Genomic DNA, 18,615 nt, shown 5'->3' with positions numbered 1-18,615 from the left:
TCCTGGAGCATCAGGTGCTTCTCTTGATGTGTCCTCTGGACGTGAGAGGTGACTCCACCTGCTCACAGTGAGAACTGTCATCAGAGCAGCCACTTCTCCACCATGCTGAGCCTGGCTCATCACACACAAGCAGTCATCCATCCCTTGATGATCCAATCGGGGTACAGACTGCCCTCATCCATATTTTTTATATTCATTCATGTGGTTGTTGAGAATATACACAGCAAAACATACACCGATTCAATAGTTTCTACATGTACAATTTAATGACATTGATCACATTCTTTGAGTTGTGCAACCATTCTCACCCTCCCTTTCTGAGTTGTTCCTCCCCCATTAACATAAACTCACTGCCCCCTAAGGTTCCTATCTAATCTTTCAAGCTGCTGTTGCCAATTTGCTCCCTATAGATAGTTCTTAAATGACCACAATGCTCAAGGCAGACTTTTTTTTACTAGTTAAGTCAAACTATTGTTTGGTTTTAAGGACACTTCAGGGAATATTTCTTGTTTAAGGCTTAAAGATTGTATCAGGGTAATAGTTTCAGGGGCTCATCCAACCTCCATGGCTCTAGAAAGCCTGGAGTCCATGAGAATTTGAAATTCTGTCCTGAGTTTTCTGCCTTTTGATCAGGATTCTTCTATAGAATCTTTGATCAAAATGTTCAGTAATGGTAGCCAGGCACCAGCCAGTTCTTCTGGTCTCATGGCAAAGGAGGCAGTTGTTCATGGAGGCAGTTAGTCCCACATCCATTTCCTCCTCCTAACTCTGATTCTCCTTCTTTCTCTGTTGCTCCAGGTGAATAGAGACCAATTGTTGTGCCTTGGACGGCTGCTTGCAAGCTTTTAAAACCCCAGGCACTATGCTACTGAACTAGGAGGTAGAACACAAGCACTAAACATGTTACTAGGCCAGTTAACTGGGATGTCCCATGAAACCATGACTCTAAACCTCCAAATCAAGGAACCAAATCCCATGAGGTGTTTGGTTGTACCTCATCTGCATTTCACAGACAAGGAAACTGAGGCTCAGAGAGATGAAATGACAAGCAGTAGAATACAACGTGAACATTAGAGCGGAGGAGTGGATTTTATTACTTTTTATTTTTGCTGTTGTTGTTGTGCTGTGTCTCCCTGGGTTAGAAGTTCTTGCCCGAGGTCATGGAGTTCAGAAGTGAGGAGCTGGGTAACCATCCAGACTAGTGCTGTCTAATAGAAATATAACACAGATCACATATGTCATTTCAAAATTTTGAGTAGTCATATTTAAAAAAGGCAAAAAGAAACAAGTGAAGTTAATTTTAATAAGATATTTTATATAACCCAGTATATCCAAAGTGTTATCATTTCAACATGTTGTTGTTGTATGCCATTGAGGCAATTCTGACTCATAGCGACCCCATGCAACAGAGCAGAGCTGCCCCATAGGGTTTCCTAGGCAGAAATCTTTCCAGGAGCAGATCACCAGGTCTTTTTTCCTGCAGAGCCATGTCGGGTTGCAACCACCAACCTTTCGGTTAGCGGCCAAGCACTTAACCGTTACCCCATCAAGGCTACTCTCAAACATTTGTCAAATGAGGGAATAAATGAACAAATGAAGCTGAGACATTTTCTCAAGAGTTCCAGATGAATTAACATACTTGCTTCTCTCGTCTGTGACTTCATCTCCAAGCATGGTAACATGTCATGAATATAAAAACTATGAGTGAGATATTTCACATTCTTTTTTTTTTTCTTCATACTAAGTCTCTAAAATCTGATGAGTAGTTTATCCTTACACTCGCGTCTGAACCAGCCACCTCTGAGGCACTCAACAGCCACAGGTGGCTCGTGGCTCTGTTTTGGACAGCGCAGGTCCAGATCTTTTGACAAGTAGTTCTAGGGTTCTTCTACTACACAATAAGACTCAGTACATGTATTTGGGGGGCCCTGGGTGGTGTGAATGGTTAATTTTCTCAGCTGCTAGCCAAATTTTGGATGCTCTAATCCACCCAAAGATGCCCCAGAAGAAAGGCCTGGTGATCTGGTTCCCAAAAACCAGCCATTGAACACACTGTGGAGTCCAGTTCTACTCTGACACACAGGGAGTTGCCATGAGCCAGAGTTAACTTGATGGAAGCTGGTTTTGAATTTATGATCAACTTTTACTGTACAAAACTCTTCAAACTCTTTTCTGAAGGAAGAAAGGCAGAAAGAAAAAAGAAAGGAGGAGGGAGGGGAGGAAGGAAGGAGGAAGGGATGGAGGGAAGGAAGGAAAGAAAGAAGGAAGAAAGGAAACAAGCAAGGAAGGAGAAAGAAAGAAAGAGAAGAGAAAGATCTTCCTCATGCCTAAAGATTTTGAAATAGTCCAACTCCATTGTCTTTGTTTGGGGTCCCCCTGAAGCATATTATGAAGCATGGATTCGAGTGCTAGTAATTCACACAGGAGTGGTGGATGGAGATGCCAGGACATACTGGCAGAGGCACAGGGAAGAGGGACAGGGAAGGGACTAACTAGTAAGAAATGGGTGTGTCATCAACCAAGTTACCACCATGGGCAACTGGGACCTAACACCAGTGGGGACCCTTAGGAGGCAGCAAAGAGCGTGTTCCTCAGAGTCACCCCACCCACCTAGGGGCGAGAGAGCTGGGGTACGTTGGAGGATGTTCCCTGGAGCATTCATTCCCTAGCACTTCCAGCCTGCTGGGTGGACACCCTGGTGGGCAGAGAAAAGCCCCAGGGGCTGGCAGTGGAAAGCCAGGCCAGAAAGCACTGAAGTGGCTGTGGGGAGCCTTGGAGCACGTCTACCCGCCTGTTGTTGTTGTTAGCTGCCGATGAGTCAGCCCCAACTCATGGCAACCTTGTGTACCACAGCCAAAACGCTGGCTGGTCCTGTGCCATCCCTCTGATCGGTGGCAGATTGCCCTGTTGTGATTTGTAGAGTTTTTATTGACTGATTTTAGGAAGTAGATCTCCAGGTCTTTCTTCCGAGTCCATTTCAGTCTGGAAGCTCCACTGAAACCTGTTCAGCATCATAGCAACGTGTAATCCTCCTCTGACAGATGGGTGGTGGCTGCACATGAGGTGCATTGGCCGGGAATCGAACCCGGGTCTCCTGTATGGAAGGCGAGAATTCTACCACTGAACCATCAGTGCCCACCCCCACCCCCCGCCACGCACGTACCTTCTTATAATTCACAAGGTTCCCGTTCCCATCACAAGCCCTCATTAACTTCAAGTCAGTTAACTTTGTGACAGTCAGGCTGCCATATGGGACATGAGTTATTTAGTTGTTGTCATCTCAGTGACAGAAAAGGCACACAGCTTTGGAAGTCCATCACAGATGCATGCATATATTTATGCATAACCCTGCGAACATGCCTGGATGCTCCTTTTCATGTTGTCACCAAGCGTAACTCTCTTGCCACACTCTCTGTTGTTGCTTTTCCACTTTCACTCTTTTTTAGTCAAAGAGCAGGCAAAACAGAAGAGAACAAAAGGAGTGAGTCCAGGATTTGACTTTACAAGAGGAAACATCTTTTCAGGCGAGTTTCTTAAAAAATAGGCCCAACATGAAATGACACCCCTGGGATCCCCATCACCTCCCTGCACTTGTCTCCTCTCACTCTCTCTACCCTGGCCACAGGGACCTCTTCACTCTTCTTCAGACTCGCCAGGCACTGTCCACACAGGCCTTTGCCCTGCTGTTCCACCTGCCAGGACGCTGTTCCCTCTGCCTGGGACGCTGTTCCCTCTGCCTGGAATGCTGTTCCCCCAGGTCTCAGCACATCCACTCCCTCCTTTCTGCAGGTCTCTGCTCAAATGTCCCCTTCTCAGAGAGGTCTTCTCAAAAATGGCTCTTTCTCCTCTCCTTTCTGACCCCTCACCAGCTTCATTTTTCTTATAAAACGATCTCTACCTGACATGTGATGAATGTATCTCAGTTCGTTCATTTATTTTTCTGGTTTCTCTGCCCTAAAACTTAAGTTTCTCAAGATCAGGGACTTATTTGTTCTATTCACAGCTGTATCCCCAGGTTCTGGGGTATAACAGATGCTCAATAAACATTTGTCGACTGAGTGAATAAATGAACAAATGAAGCTGATACGTTTTCTCAAGCATTCCAGATGAAATAATGTGTTCAGTTCTGTCGTCTGCGACTTTATCTCCAGGTGTGGTAAAACTTGCTGTTCTGGGGAAGCCTTAACTCTGTTCTCACTCAAGCAACAACCCAGACTGAAGTTTCTATAAGCAGGTATAGCTCATTTGGCTGAAATTCCCTTAGTTACTTCTCAGGGCGCACATGAATGTATAAGTAAGCATCTAATCAAGCTCCTGCCATAGCAGCGGGGTTAGATGCTGAATATAATTTGCAATTGCCTAGAATATAGGAAGCCTGAGTACTTTTGTTTCCATAATTAAGTGTGAGGTTCTTGTCTCAACGTGAATCAAGAGTGTTGCAATTACTGGGTACATTTTCTTTTTCCTTTTGGAAACGTTCAAAGGTGTGCAGAAGAGAGACTAGAATGATAACCTGCCATATTCCCAACACCCATCTTCCATAATTATCAACTCTTGTCCCATCTTGTTTTGTTTCTTTTTAATTGTGGTAAGACGTATTTATAACAAAACTTTTGCCATTCCAACTTTTTTTAACATGTACAATTCAGTGACATCAATTACATTCACCACGTTGTGCAAACATCACCACTATCCGTTTCCAAATTTTTTCAACACCCTTAACAGAACCGCAGTGCCCTGTAAGCAAAGACTCCCCCTTTTCCTTTCCCTCCCACCCCTGGTAACCACTGATAAATTTTGCTCTCTATATACTTGCCTAAGGAGCCCTGGTGGTGCAGTGGTTAAGCACTCAGCTGCTAATCCAAAGATCGGCAGTTCAAACCCACCCAGCCGCTCCGTGGGAAAAAGATGTAGCAGTCTGCTTCATTAAAGATCACAGCCTTGGAAACCTTGTGGGTGGTTGTTGTTGTTGTCAGGTACCATCGAGTCGGTTCCGATTCATAGCAACCCTATGTACAACAGAACAAAACACTGCCCGATCCTGCACCATCCTCACAATCGTTTTTATGCTTGAGCCCATTGTTGCAGCCACTGTGTCATCCATCTCATTGAGGGTCTTCCTCTTTTTCACTGACCATCTACTTCACCAAGCAAGATAGCCTTCTCCAGGGACTGATCCCTCCTGATAACATATCCAAAGTATGTGAGACATAGTCTCACCGTCCTCACTTCTAAGGAGCATTCTGGCTGTACTTCTTCCAAGACAGGATTGTTTGCTCTTCTGGCAGGCCATGGTATATTCAATATTCTTCACCAACAGCACAGTTCAAAGTGGGGTGGTTCTTCTCTGTCCTATAGGGCCCCTATAAGTTGGAATTGACTCAACAGCACACAACAACAACATACACTTGCCTATTCTAGCTATTTCATATAAGTGGGATCATACAATATTTGTCCTTTCTCAACTGATTTATTTAACTCAGCATGATGTTTTCAAGGTCCATTCATGTTGTTGCATGCATCAGGACTTCAGTTATCTTTATGGCTCAGTAATACTCCATTGCATGAATAGATCACATTTATATCTTGTTGTCTTTTTGTTTTGTTTTGTTTTTATAGCTCACCTCACACCGTGAGTTTTATTAAAGCAAATCTCAGACATGATATAGTTTCATCTGTAAATATTTTACTATGTATTTCTAAAAGCTAAGAAATATGTATTACTAAAATCTAAATTAAAAAAAAACAATAACACATGGCTGTAATGCCATTATCACAGTTGTGGTAGAACGAGGAGGAAGGGGGCTATTTCTCAGTCCTTATCTGGTGTGCCTTGTGGCAGCATTTGACACTGGGGCCTGCCCCAGCTTCTTTGATGTCACAGACCGTTTGTCTTCCCATTTCCTGGATGGCACCTTCTCAGTCTCCAGGGAGGGCCTCTCTTCCTCAGCTCTGCCCTTAAATGTTGACACTTCTCAGAGATACTTCCTAAGACCTCAACCCTCTTCTGTCCTTTTTCTAGGATCATTTCATTCACTCCTAAAGCATTCATTACTGTTTCTATTCTGATAGCTACTAGATTAGTCTCCTGGGCTGCTGTAAGAAATTACTACAAACTGTCACTGGCTTAGAACAACAGAAATGTACTCTCTCACAGTTCTGGAGGCCACAAGTCTGGAATCAAAGGTGTCAGCAGGGCTGTGCTCCCTCCCCAGGCTCTAGGGAAGGATCCTTCCTTGCCTCTTCCAGTTTCACATTCTTTGGCTTGTGGCTGTATCACTCCAGTTGCTACCTCTGTCTTCACACGGTCTTCTCTTCTGTCTGTGTCTTCTCTTCTGTCTCTTGTAGAGATACTTGTCATTGGATTTAGGGACCACCCAAATAATCCATGGTGATCTCATCTCATGATTCTTAATTATAACTGCAAAGATGCTTTGTCCGATTAAGGTCACCTTCACAGGTTCTGGAGGTTAGGATGTGGACGTATCTTTTTTGGGGCCACCACTCAACCCATAATCGCCTCCTATGCATACGAAAGCTGGACGATGAATAAGGAAGACTGAAGAAGAACTGATGCCTTTGAATTGTGGTGTTGGCGGAGAATATACCACGGACTGCCAAAAGAATGAACAAGCCTGTCTTGGAAGAAGTACAACCAGAATGCTCATTAAAAGCAAGGATGGCGAGACTATGTCTCACATTCTTTGGACGTTGTATTGTCCAAAGAATTAATGTTGTGTGTTTACTTGGCTGGGCCATGATTCTGAGGGATTTGATAGTTGTATGATGGTGTAATCAGTTCCATGATCAGATTTAATATTATGTGATCACCTCACTAGTGGGATCTGCTGTGAGTAGCCAATCAGTTGAAATGGAGTTTCCTTGGGAGTGTGGCCTGCATTGAATATAAGCAGATATTCTGGCAAGGCTTATTTGAGCTTTTGCTCATTCTGGATCCTGCAGCTGGCTCCTGTACATCTGATCTTTGGGTCTTGGGACTTGGGCTAGCAGCTTACCTGCAGTTTTGCCTGCCGATCTTTAGGGTTCGTCAATCTTCACAGCCTGTGAACACAAGCCTTGCTCTCTGACCTGCCAATCTTGGGTTCACCAGCCCCTGTGGCTACATGCATCAGGAGAAGCTTCTATCCTAATCCACAGACTTGGGATGTTCCAGCCTTTACAACCACATGAACCTTTTCCTTGATATAAATCTCTCTATATATATTTATACATTTTACTGGTTTTGCTTCTCTACAGAATCCAGCCTAAGACAGACATGTTATCAGGAAGGATCAGTCCCTGGAGAAGAACATCATGCTTGGTAAAGTAGAAGGTCAGAGAATAAGAGGAAGACCCTCATTGAGATGGATTGACTTGACAGCAATGCGTTTGGCATTTTTTTTTTTTTTTTTTTGCTTTAGGGGAAAGCTTTCTTTCTCTGTCGGCCCTGGGGGAAGGTCCTTGTACCTTCAGCTTCTGTTCCTTTGCTGCCTGGTGAACTTCATGAGGCATGGCATCTATCTCCCCCCATCTCTGCTTGCTTGCTTCTTTGTTTAATCTCTTTTATATCTCAAAGATATTGACTTAAGAAACATTCTACACTAATACTCCCTCAGTAACATAAAAAAGAAAACCCATTCCCAAATGGGATTATGACCACAGATACAGGGTTGAGGATTTATAGCACATTTTGGGGGGACACATTAAATTTATAACACCCATATGAAAAGATGATTTAGTAAATAAATGGTGAAGAGACAAATTTTTCTGACAAAACAATTCCAAATAATGTATATAGATAGCCCCCCTCCAGGAGGTGAAATTTAATCCTCTTCCACCCCTACCCCCACCCTGAGTGTGAGCTGAACTTGATTCCAGAGAGTAGAGTAGGGAAAGGGAAAAATAGTAACTTGAAAGTGGAAAAACCTGGCAGACACCACCTTAACCAAGTGATCAAGTTCAACATCACCAGAGATAAGCCATGTTGCCGTCATGTACTCCCTGATAGGATGAGATTACGGAGGCATTGCACCTCTGTGGTCTTCTTCCCCAAAACCCCAATGTCATCATGACAGAACAGCCAACAATCCCAAACTGAGAGACATTCTGCAAAATAAAGGGCATTTTGCAAAAACCAGTACTCCTAAAAATCTTCAAGGTCATGAGAATAAAAGCAAAGTCACAGACCAGAGGAGACTGGGAAGACATGAGAACTACATATGGTATCCTGGATTGGATCCTGGAACGGAAAAAGATATCAGTGGAAAAACTAGGGAAATCTGAATAAAGTGTAAAACAACCAAACCCACTGCCATCAAGTCAATTCTGATTCACAGCAACCCTGTAGGGCAGAGTAAAACGGCCCCATAGAGTTTCAAAGGCTGTAATCTTTATGGAAGCCTACTGCCACATGTTTCTCCCTCAGAGTGGCTGGTGGGTTTGAACCGCTGACCTTTCTGTTACCAGTTGGGCACTTAACCACTGTGCCACCAGGGCTCCAGAATAAAGTGTGGGAGTTAGTTAACAATATTGTACCAATGGAGTCCCTGGGTGGTACAAAAGGTTGAAGTGCTCAGCTGCTCACCAAAAGGTTGGAAGTTTGAGTCCACTCAGGGGACCTTACAAGAAAGACCTGGTGGTCTACTTCCGAAAAATCAGCCATTGAAAACCCTATGGAGCAGTGCAACTCTGACACACATGGGGTCGCCACGAGTCGGGTCTACTCAGCGGCAACTGGTGCTGGTTATTGTGCCAGTGTTCACTTCTTAGTTTTAATAAATGTACCGTGGTTATGTAAGACATTCACATTAGAGGAAGCTGAGTGAAGGTAACTCACTGTACTATCTTTACACATTTTCTATAAATATCAAAGTATTCCAAAAATAGAAAGTTTATTTCAAAAACTTTAAAAAATAAGCCAAAATTGAATTAATCTAGGTCAATGACATACAGACTTGGACCCTGGGTCAAGAAGGTTGATTGTGGGAACTTCAATCTATGAAAATCTATTCACCACCATTCCTTGACTGCTTATTTTGTGCTAAGTGCTTGCCTGCTTGATCTTAATCTTTATGGCATTTTGTGGGGTAAGCATTCTTGTCCTCATTTTACAACAGGAAGCTGAGGTCCAGAGTGAAGTACTTTTCAAAAAACACACAGCTAGGAAGTGCTGCTGTTGTTGTTGTTAGGTGCCATCAAGTCAGTTCTAATCGTAGCAACACTATGCACAACAGAATGAAACACTGCCCGCTCCTGTGCCATCCTCACAATCGTTGCTATGTTTGAGCCCATGGTTGCAGCCACTGTGTCAGTCCATTTCATTGATGGTGTTCCTCTTTTTCAGCGACCCTCTGCTTGATGTCCTCCTCCAGAGATTTTAACCCAGATCAACGCCCAGTATTAGTGGGCTCCACCTCTTTTTTTTTTTTTTTTTTTTGGAAGTTTGCAGGGCACCGTGTTGCTATGCAATCTTATACTTGGGAGTTGACCGCTCCATTTCATCTCTGCGTTCACTCTTGGGCACCTACATCACGGCCTGCACGAGTCTGGATGATCAGATTTGGTTTTGTCATTTATACACCCTCCACCTCCCAAAGGTCTGGCTACCCATTTTGACCATATCCAGAACAGAAGGCAAACACAAAATTCTTTTGGCTGATTCGTTCTTGCAACTCAACATGACTAGATTAGCTAGTAATTGTTTTAGCAGCCAAATGAATGTGATTTGCAGTTATTTATCTTGAGCATTTATTTCAGAGATGCTAGCCCTGTTCAATTGAATGACATTCTCAGAGCCGGTATGGAAATGCTGCTGCTGATTGATAAATTAAATTCCCAGCTGGCAGATATGTTAAAGATTAGAACCAATGGTTGGGGCTGGTTTCTGGCCGCCTGCTGTTAAACTGCTTCTATCTTCGATGCTAATGAGATTCTAAATCTTTCTACAGGGTCAACTTTAGTAATTCAGACTAGTGAGGGGCAAGGAATTACCTAATGCCATCATTTGAGGAGCCTATGAAAACTTCTTGCCCATCTATCCCCAATTGCTAGGTGATATGTGAAATTCCAGTATTAGAGATTCATTCCTTTTTCACTCTTCTGCAAAATGAATTCATAAGGATAATGTACTTGGAGCCCTGACACATTGTAGGGTGAGTGAATTGAGTTCTTTCTGGAAAAGAGGGATTGAGCAATTGGGGAGTTGGAGGACTTGGGAAGATTACAAAGTGGGAGAGGGGAACCCCAACATGTCCAACTGCATAGTCAGGGAAGCTTTGGGAATGCCATTTGGTAAGAAGAAAGCATAGATTCTTCTGCCTCCTTGGGAGGCATTTGGTAATATGGTTGAGCGTCTTTGGTTCTCATGTGACCGGGGATACTAATAACACTTAGTGGGCAGATGCTAGTGATGCTCAGCCCACAATGCACAGGACAGCCCTGAAGAGCAAACGCTGTCCCACCCCAAATGCCAACACTGTCCCCATTGACAACCTTTGAGAATGCCAAGAAAGGGACGGTAAGTTTGCCATCTTCCAGAGTAGTGGTTGCCAAACTTGGCTGCACCCCAGTGGTGATTTCGAAATCCAGACTCCCGGTGCCTCCTCTAGACATGCTGAATGAAAACCAGGGGAAGTATAAGGCCCAAGAATCTGAATTTTTATAAAACTTTGTAGGCAACTCTGATATGCAGCCACCTTGTCTGCTGTCCAGGAATGGGCTGGGGCATCCCAGAGGGTCGTGCTTCCTGGTCTGTAGAAGGGAGGCCAGAGTTTGTGGAGGGGGCTTTGTGGTCAAAGTGCACAAGAAGAACTATCACTGACCGGTGTACAAGCCATGTTACATGATTTCCACATTCAGAAGCTTTACAAATACTGTTATTGAAGTATCAACCAACCAAACCAAACCCATTGCTGTCAAGTCGATTCTGACTCATTGCAACCCTATGGGACAGAGTAGAACTACCCCATAGGGTTTCCAAGGAGCGCCTGGCAGATTTGAACTGCTGACCCTTTGGTTAGCCACCGTAGCACTTAACCACTACGCCACCAGGGTTTCCTATTGAAGTATAGCACACTATATTTCCATAACAGTATGGCATACAGAAAAGTGCATAAATCATAGGCATACAGCTCAGTAAAAATTTACAAAGTGGTGTAGCTACCACCCAGATGGAGAAGCTTCCAGAATTCCCCCCTCATGCCCCTGCCAGCCATTCCTCTACCCGCAGGGGTGACCACCACATTGGCTTCTCCCAGTACATATTAGCCATGCCCATCCTTGAACTTCACATAACGTGAATGACACAGTATGTCCTATTTTGTGTCTGGCTTCTTTGGCTCTGTGTGCGCTGGGGGGTTCACCTGTGTACTTGCGTGTAGCCCCAGACTGACCGTTTGCGTTGCTGTGGAGGGCTCCCAGAATGATTGTTCCATGGCATAGTTATCAATTCTGCTGTTGATAGACATTTGGGAAGTTTCCAAGTTTTAGCTAGTATGAATAGTGCGAGGAGTCCCTGGGTGGTGCAGATGGTTAAGCGCTGGACTACTAGCTGAAAGTTTGGTGGTTCAAACCCATCCAGAGATGCCTTGGAAAGGTCACAGCCTTGAAAACCCTATGGAGCAGTTCTACTCTGCCCACATGGGGTCGCAATGAATTAACAACCAACGACGATAACAGAGCCCTGGTGGCACAATGGCTAAGAGCTCAGCTGCTAACCAAAAGCTCAGCAGTTCAAATCCACCAGCCACTCCTTGGAAACCCTATGGGGCAGTTTTATTCCATCCTATAGGGTCTCTATGAGTCGGAATTGACAAAACGGCAAGGAATTTGATTTGGGTTAACAATAATAACAAGCAAGGGTAGAGAGACTTCCTCACACTTACTTTGGACACGTTATCAGGAGGGATCAGTCCCTGGAGAAGGACATCATGCTTGGTGAAGTAGAGGGTCAGAAAAAACAGGAAGGCCCTCAACCAGGTGGATTGACACAGTGGCTGCAACAACGGGCTCAAGTCTAACAACTGTGAGGATGGTGTAGGACTGGGCAGTGTTTCGTTCTGTTGTGCATCTCTGGTCACTATGAGTCAGAACTGACTCGACAGCACCTAACATGAATAGTGCTGGTATGAACATTCTAGGGCATGTCTTTTAGTGGACATATGTCCCCATTTCTCCTGGGTATATACCCAAGACTGGCATTGCTGAATCATAGGATATTTGAACGCTCAACTTTGGTAGAAAGTGTCAGTTTTCCAAATTAGCTGTACCAATTTACTCACCACGTAACAGAGGATGAGAGTCCGAGTAGTTTCAAATCCATATTGGTGATCCTGGGCAACTTTTTAAACCTCTCTCAGCTTCAGTGTTCTCATCTGTAAAGTGAGTTTGCTGAGAGGACACAATGGAGGATCACTAGCTTTACCCTGGTAGAGGCTCAGGCAGTGAGAGGTCGCTCTTCTTACCTGAAAAGCTCTGGAGTCTTTAGAAATTGCTGCAGGTAACACTCACGCTATAAAACTCAATGGTCTTCTCAGGAGGATCCATTAAAACAACTTATATGTAAGTTCACCGTATATGATGCAGGCCTCTTGTTTGACTGTCTCTTTGCATCCATGCACATGGCACTAGTTCTTGCTTCGTATTAGCTATCATGTTTGCCTTTAAGATGCAAAACAATATCAAGCACAAAAATATTGATATTTGGTGAGTCCTTTGAGAGACTTTCCCAGAACCTCACACACCCATCTCCTTGCAACTCCAGTCCTTTTTGGTTTAATTATATTGCCTGTATCTTGACAAGTTAGAAAATCTTGAAGGCACTATAGGCAACCTGTGAAGGATGGCCCACTGGCATAGAATGGCGAATTTATATAAAGGTATGGCCTCTTTCTAGAATTTCTAAATGAACCCAAATACTGATGTATAGGGAATTAACTAGGATTCAGCTAGCTAAACCTTGAAAAAAAAAATTGCTTTCTTTATCCACTTCCCCTTCTCCACTCTCTCTGCCCCCTCCCCAACCACCCCAGTCTACGCATTGCTTTGGGAAAACTCGGTGGTGTTTTGGTGCAACCAGTTTGAAAGACAGTTTGATGTCATCTTGTAAACCTGAAGATACACATAGCCTATGACTCAAGCAATTCCATGCCTAGGAATAGTCTTACAGATAGGCATTTGGGGGAAGTACTGTTTAATAACCCAAATGTGCCTCAACAGGATAATGGCTAAACAAACTGCGCATATTTTTAATGAAATACTATGCAGCAATGAAAATGAATCAACTACAGCTACATTCGACAACAGATGAATCTTAAAGATGTGGTGTTGAATGGAGGAAGCCAGACACCACAGGATGCATACGGTCTGGTTCCATTGATACGAAATTCAAAAGGAAGCAGGGCAAAGCCGTATTATTGAGGAATGCATATATTATTTAGGAATGCATAATAAGGCAGCAGAACTATAAAGAAAAGCAAAGATGTTCATCCTATAAAAGTCAGGAAAGTGGTTATTGTTGGAAGGAAGGAGAGTGGATATATATATGGGGGGTGTTTCCGGGGAGCTAGTGATGCTCCATTTCTAACCCCAAACCTAGTTCATGAGTGTTGATTTTGTAGCAATTTCTTAACCTGTACAATGATGTTGTATGTGTTCTTCTGTGTGTTTATTCGCTTTCACTTTATAAAAAGGAGTGTGGGAAGTAAAGCCATTGGTTCTAGAGAGAAGAGAGCATCATGCCAAATATGCCTCCCAGAAGCCCCATCCAGCCAACTAGGATCTGGTTAGTGATTTGCTCCGGGTAGTTAAGGTTTTGCCCCTCCGGGGTCTTAAAGGTGGGTTGAACCCTTTATTTCAGCTTGCAGAGCCCCTGTGATTTTAAAATTTCAAAGAAGTACCCTAAACCATTCTCCTAGCTTTCAAAAAATGTGTTTTGCTCAATAGACCAGCTTTATTTAGAGATTGGCTAATTGCACCTCTAGACACGAATCCCCCTCTCTTTCTATCTTTAAGTTTCATCCTTCCTTCCTCCTGCCCTCCCCTTGCAAGATGCTGGGAGCTTAAGGTTGTCAGCCACCGAAATGGAACCGGTGGAAAACAGGGTTTCTTCCCAGTCCGCCCGAGGGCAGGGGGACTCTGTCCACACCCTCCTCCGTCCCCCCTCCCGCCTCCCGACCAGCCGACTCTCCCCCACAAACTCGGGTGAGCCGGGTCGCCCAGCGCCTCCGCGATTGGTCCCGGGCCATCATGTGTCGATACTCTGGGTGGGTCTTTTCTCCGGTTAAACTCATCAATTGCTCCTCTTTGGAGCTTCGCTGGCCAGTGGGTCGGACCTTTGCGCCCATTTTTTTCCTTCCTCCCTCTTCCCTCACCCCTCCACACCAGTCTTATTTTAGCAAAACCAGGAGGAGGAGGAGGAGGTATTTCGAAGGGGGGAAATGCTAGGCATTGCAGCACCCAAGAGCAACTATTGAGTGGCTAAGCGAACGGCGCATACCTCTCTTTTTTTCCCCGTTGGGAATTTTCAGGATTTCATTGCTGCAATTGAACCCCAAGATGAGACACGGTTGAGCGGAACGCTGCGCGCACACACACACTCATACCCTCATGAGCAGAAGCGGCAGTCGAGGGTGATTCAGGAAGGAAAAAACAAAAACAAAAACAAAAAACAAAAAAACCAAGGACCCTGCGGCTTCAAGACACCTTAAAAGACCTCCGGAACGCTTCCCTGCCCCTCCCCCTCTTTCCTTCCCTATTAATATTATTTTTATTTTTTTTGGCTACAGATCTGTCAGCATTTTTAAGCTCTAGGAACTCAAGCAAAACAAGAAAGGGGGATTTTTTGCCCCCCACCCCCAGCAAAGACCTGGTTTTTCTTTTTCTCTTTTTTACATAATTGTTTTAATGGGCAGGGCGCACTCATTTTGCAAGATGCCAGCCTGACCGGACCTCGGAGGAATTTGAAGCTTCTACTGCGTCCCGGGGGGGCGTCCTTTCCAAACCGCTCGCGTCTTGAAGGGGGTGTGCGTTGGATTTTTTTTTTTTTTTTCACTGCCTTCTTTTTTTTTTTTTTTTTTCCGGAGTGGGTGGACTGGGGATTGCCTGGATCCCTTCCTCGGTTATTTTTGCTCGCTCCCCTCCCCCCGCCCCGCGCCCCGCCCCGCGCCTCCTCGCGCCCCTCCTCCTCGGGTCAGCCAGGAAGATGTCCCGCGCCGCTGTCCCCGGCGCGGCCCGGGCCGCCGCCTCCTGAGCCCGACCCGGCGCCGGCCGCCGCCGCCGATGGGCTGGGCCGAGGAGCGTCTCCGCAGTCGCAGCTCCGGCCGCCGTCTTAGCAGCCCCGGTAGCAGCAGCAGCAGCGGCGGCGGCGGTGGCGGCGGCGGCGTCTTCCGCAGCGCCCGCCGCAGCGTAACCCGGAGCCCTTTGCTCTTTGCAGAATGGCCCGCTTCGGAGACGAGATGCCGGCCCGCTACGGCGGAGGAGGCTCCGGGGCAGCCGCCGGGGTGGTCGTGGGCGCCGGCGGCGGGCGAGGCGCCGGGGGCAGCCGGCAGGGCGGGCAGCCCGGGGCGCAAAGGATGTACAAGCAGTCCATGGCGCAGAGAGCGCGGACCATGGCCCTCTACAACCCCATCCCCGTCCGACAGAACTGCCTCACGGTCAACCGGTCTCTGTTCCTCTTCAGCGAGGACAACGTGGTGAGAAAATACGCCAAAAAGATCACCGAATGGCCATATCCTTTGCCCGAGCCCCGCGGCGCCTCCCCCTCCTCGCCGCCTCCCTCTCCCCGGCGGGGAGAGACCGGGGCTGATGGGAGGTGGGGGGTCTTCCAGGGGCTGCGAGAAGGGGCACCAGGAGGCGTGCGAGCTCTTTGCACCTGAGCGGGGTGATGTAGAGGCTGGGGCGGCCCTCCGAAGGACCCAGTCCAGAATGAGGGCTGGGCCTGGGGTCGGCTGGGGCCTTGGCGAGGGTTTCAGAGCCAGTTCTGGAGGGTTAGAGTTCTCCCGAGCGAGCTGGGACAGGGCCGGGGCCTGGGCGCCTCTGGCCGGGGTAGGGGGACGACAGGGCCCTTGGCCGTCCCTCGCCCGGAAGAAACGGGAGCCTCTGGGAGCTGGAGCCCAGTCCCAGCGCCCGACCTACCCAGCCTGCCTCCCTGAGGAGGGGCCGCTCTCTCGGGCCGGGCGCTGGGGGGCTGGTGGGAGAAGAGCCCGTGGGCACCATGTGGGCCTCACATTGAGGGGCCAGCACTGCCCAGACTTGAGATCCTAGTGGGCTGCGGCCCCCATCTGGGGAGAAAGTGGCAGCTTGGGGGCACTTACTCTCCCCCTTGTCTGCAGGTCCCTTTTCCCCCAGTGAACAGGGACCTCATCATCTTTTGAGATGTACAGAACAGATCCCATTTGTCCTACCTGGGCCCCTGGCCTGCAAGACACATTCTGGGTTGTTTCCATAAGAAAGACAGGACATGAGAAAAGGTGTCAGGTCCTTTCTAGGGTGGAGGGTTCAACCTGGGCTGGATTCTGCTTCTCCTACCCCAGGGAACCGGGAGGGGATGCCTGAGACTCAGCCTCATGTGGACAGACCATCTCTGGCAGGTAAATGCCTCCCCTCCTCTTTTTTTTTTGAAAAAGATCTAGAGGAAGAAGGTGAAGACCACATATTCCTCTACTGAGGTTCCATCAAAATGCAGACCCCGTTGTGTTTCCTTTAAATCCTTGCCTGCTTGAAATAAACCTTGAGGAGGGTTTAACATCTGTTGAGATGTAGGCAGGCAGGGTGGGTAATTAGTTGGGCTTTCTAGCGGTTATCTAAGCATGACCCAGATTCAAATGGGGGGGACTCGCCTCCTTTCCAGGCTGGTTGGTCACTGTGCCCTGCCCCAATGTGCCGACTCTCAGCTGGGTCTCCAGTGAATGCCCGAGGGGCCTCTGGGGCTCAGTGCTGAGTCTCCCATCCTTTCAGTGTTTGGTTTTGACTGTTGTAGACTCAGATGGCCTGCGGCTGTGGATGGTCTTGGTGCTGGTTTTTGGAGGGCTTGAGGTGGAACCAGGTTCTTGGCTTCTGGGTACTGGCTTTGTAATGGGGGTTCTGAGGTTTTGGAGTGTGTGAACGGTCTACTTTGAGGGTGGTCAAAATTAAGAGGTTCAGCAGAGATCCCTATAGGGAGGTGTATCCCTAACCACAGTGTCATCTCAAGTGGTGTCTAAGACAGAAGCATTGGTCTTGGCCTCCTAAGTTCCAACCTCATGAAGGGCTGATCCGCAAGGTGGGCAGTTTCTTTCCACACCAGGCCTGTTGAAGTGTTCAGGGGTCAGGTGGTACTCTCTCCTCATCCCCACACCCAGGGTGAATGGCAGAGGCTTGGAGGTGTCAATGTGTGCACCCTCAGATAGCTGCAGGGGTCCGGGAGAGGTTCACTAGGCTGACAGCTGTCTGTGTTGGAGATGATTGCCTTCTGGAGCCTGAATGTGGAGTCTTCTAGGGGAAAGGAAGGAAGTGGGGAGTCCTTCTATGGTGTCCTTAGCTCACCCTGGTCCAGTCTGGATCCTGCAGCTCAGAGGCTGGTGGGGAGGAGGGGATTGCAGGGGCCCCTCAGAAGGAGGAATGGTGGGGGGTGCAGGTGAACGGAGCATGCACTGGCAACCTCGAGCTTGCTTTGGCGAGCTCGCAGAAAGCTTTCTTGGTAGCTTCAAGATGAGTTTGTGCGTTTTGCTGTCTGCAGATGGTTTTGTCTCGTTGGCCCAAGGTTGCAAGCACATTTTATAGCCTTCTCTGGAAGGGAAAGCCCCATCCCTGTCTGCCACTGAGCAGGTCACCCAGAACCACCCAGGACTGGGCTTTTTCTACAGGAGATGAGGACAAGGACAGAGACCCCGGGGGTTGGATAAGAGAATTCACATGCCAAGGCAAGGAGATGGAGGTTGTTGGTGTGACAGCTGAAGAACATCAAAAAATCAAGTTAGCCCAAAGCCTGGGTGGAAACTCTGAGGAGTCAGGGGAAGGGCAGAGCATGGACCTGTTTATCCAAAATACTTTTGCCATTTTTAAAAAATGTGTTTAAGTATGGATTTTGAACTTTTAGAATAAAGTTTAACATGTGGAGGGCAGTTCACAAGTTGAGTTGTGCTTAATTTTCACAAAATGAACATACCTGTGAAACCAATACCCAGCTCAAGACACAGAAGGTGACCAGCTTCCCAGTGTGCCCTCGTGTCCCCTCCCAGTCACTCCTCCCCACACACAAGGGTAACCACTAGCCTGACTTTCAACCCCACAGATTAGTTTTACCTCCTTTTGAATTTCGTACTTGGAGTCACACGGTAGGTTCTTTTGTGTCTGGCTCCACACAATGTCTCTGAATTCATCCATGTTACAGCAAGTACTTGTAGGTCTCTTCTTCTCATGGCTGTGTAGTGTCTTACTGTGTGACGATACCAGCATTTATTTTTCCATCTTACTGTTGATGGCCATTTGGGTGGTCTCCAGGGAGTGCTACTGGGAACATTCTTGAACTTGTCTTTTGATGAATTTCTGTGGTTCTGGCATTTCCCTTGGGTCTATACTGGGAGTGAAGTTGCCTTCCCACTTTTTTTTTTTTTATATATATAATTTTCATTGTGCTTT

At 46.8% G+C, this 18,615-nt stretch overlaps 1 protein-coding gene across 1 annotated transcript in view; it reads left to right on the top strand.

Annotated features, from left to right (window-relative positions):
* CACNA1A (calcium voltage-gated channel subunit alpha1 A) overlaps nucleotides 1-18,615 on the top strand; it is a 366,456-nt gene that overhangs the window by 93,511 nt on the left and 254,330 nt on the right. The window contains exon 3 of the mRNA XM_049877067.1: nucleotides 15,431-15,724. Within this exon, the coding sequence (XP_049733024.1) occupies nucleotides 15,431-15,724 (294 nt within the window). The remainder of the gene's footprint in view (nucleotides 1-15,430; nucleotides 15,725-18,615) is intronic.

Source organism: Elephas maximus, chromosome 3 (genome assembly GCF_024166365.1).
Source record: "Elephas maximus indicus isolate mEleMax1 chromosome 3, mEleMax1 primary haplotype, whole genome shotgun sequence".
NCBI classification, from domain to species: domain Eukaryota; kingdom Metazoa; phylum Chordata; class Mammalia; order Proboscidea; family Elephantidae; genus Elephas; species Elephas maximus.
Note: the sequence above shows the minus strand (reverse complement) of the source record. Positions and strands in the feature narration are given on the sequence as shown.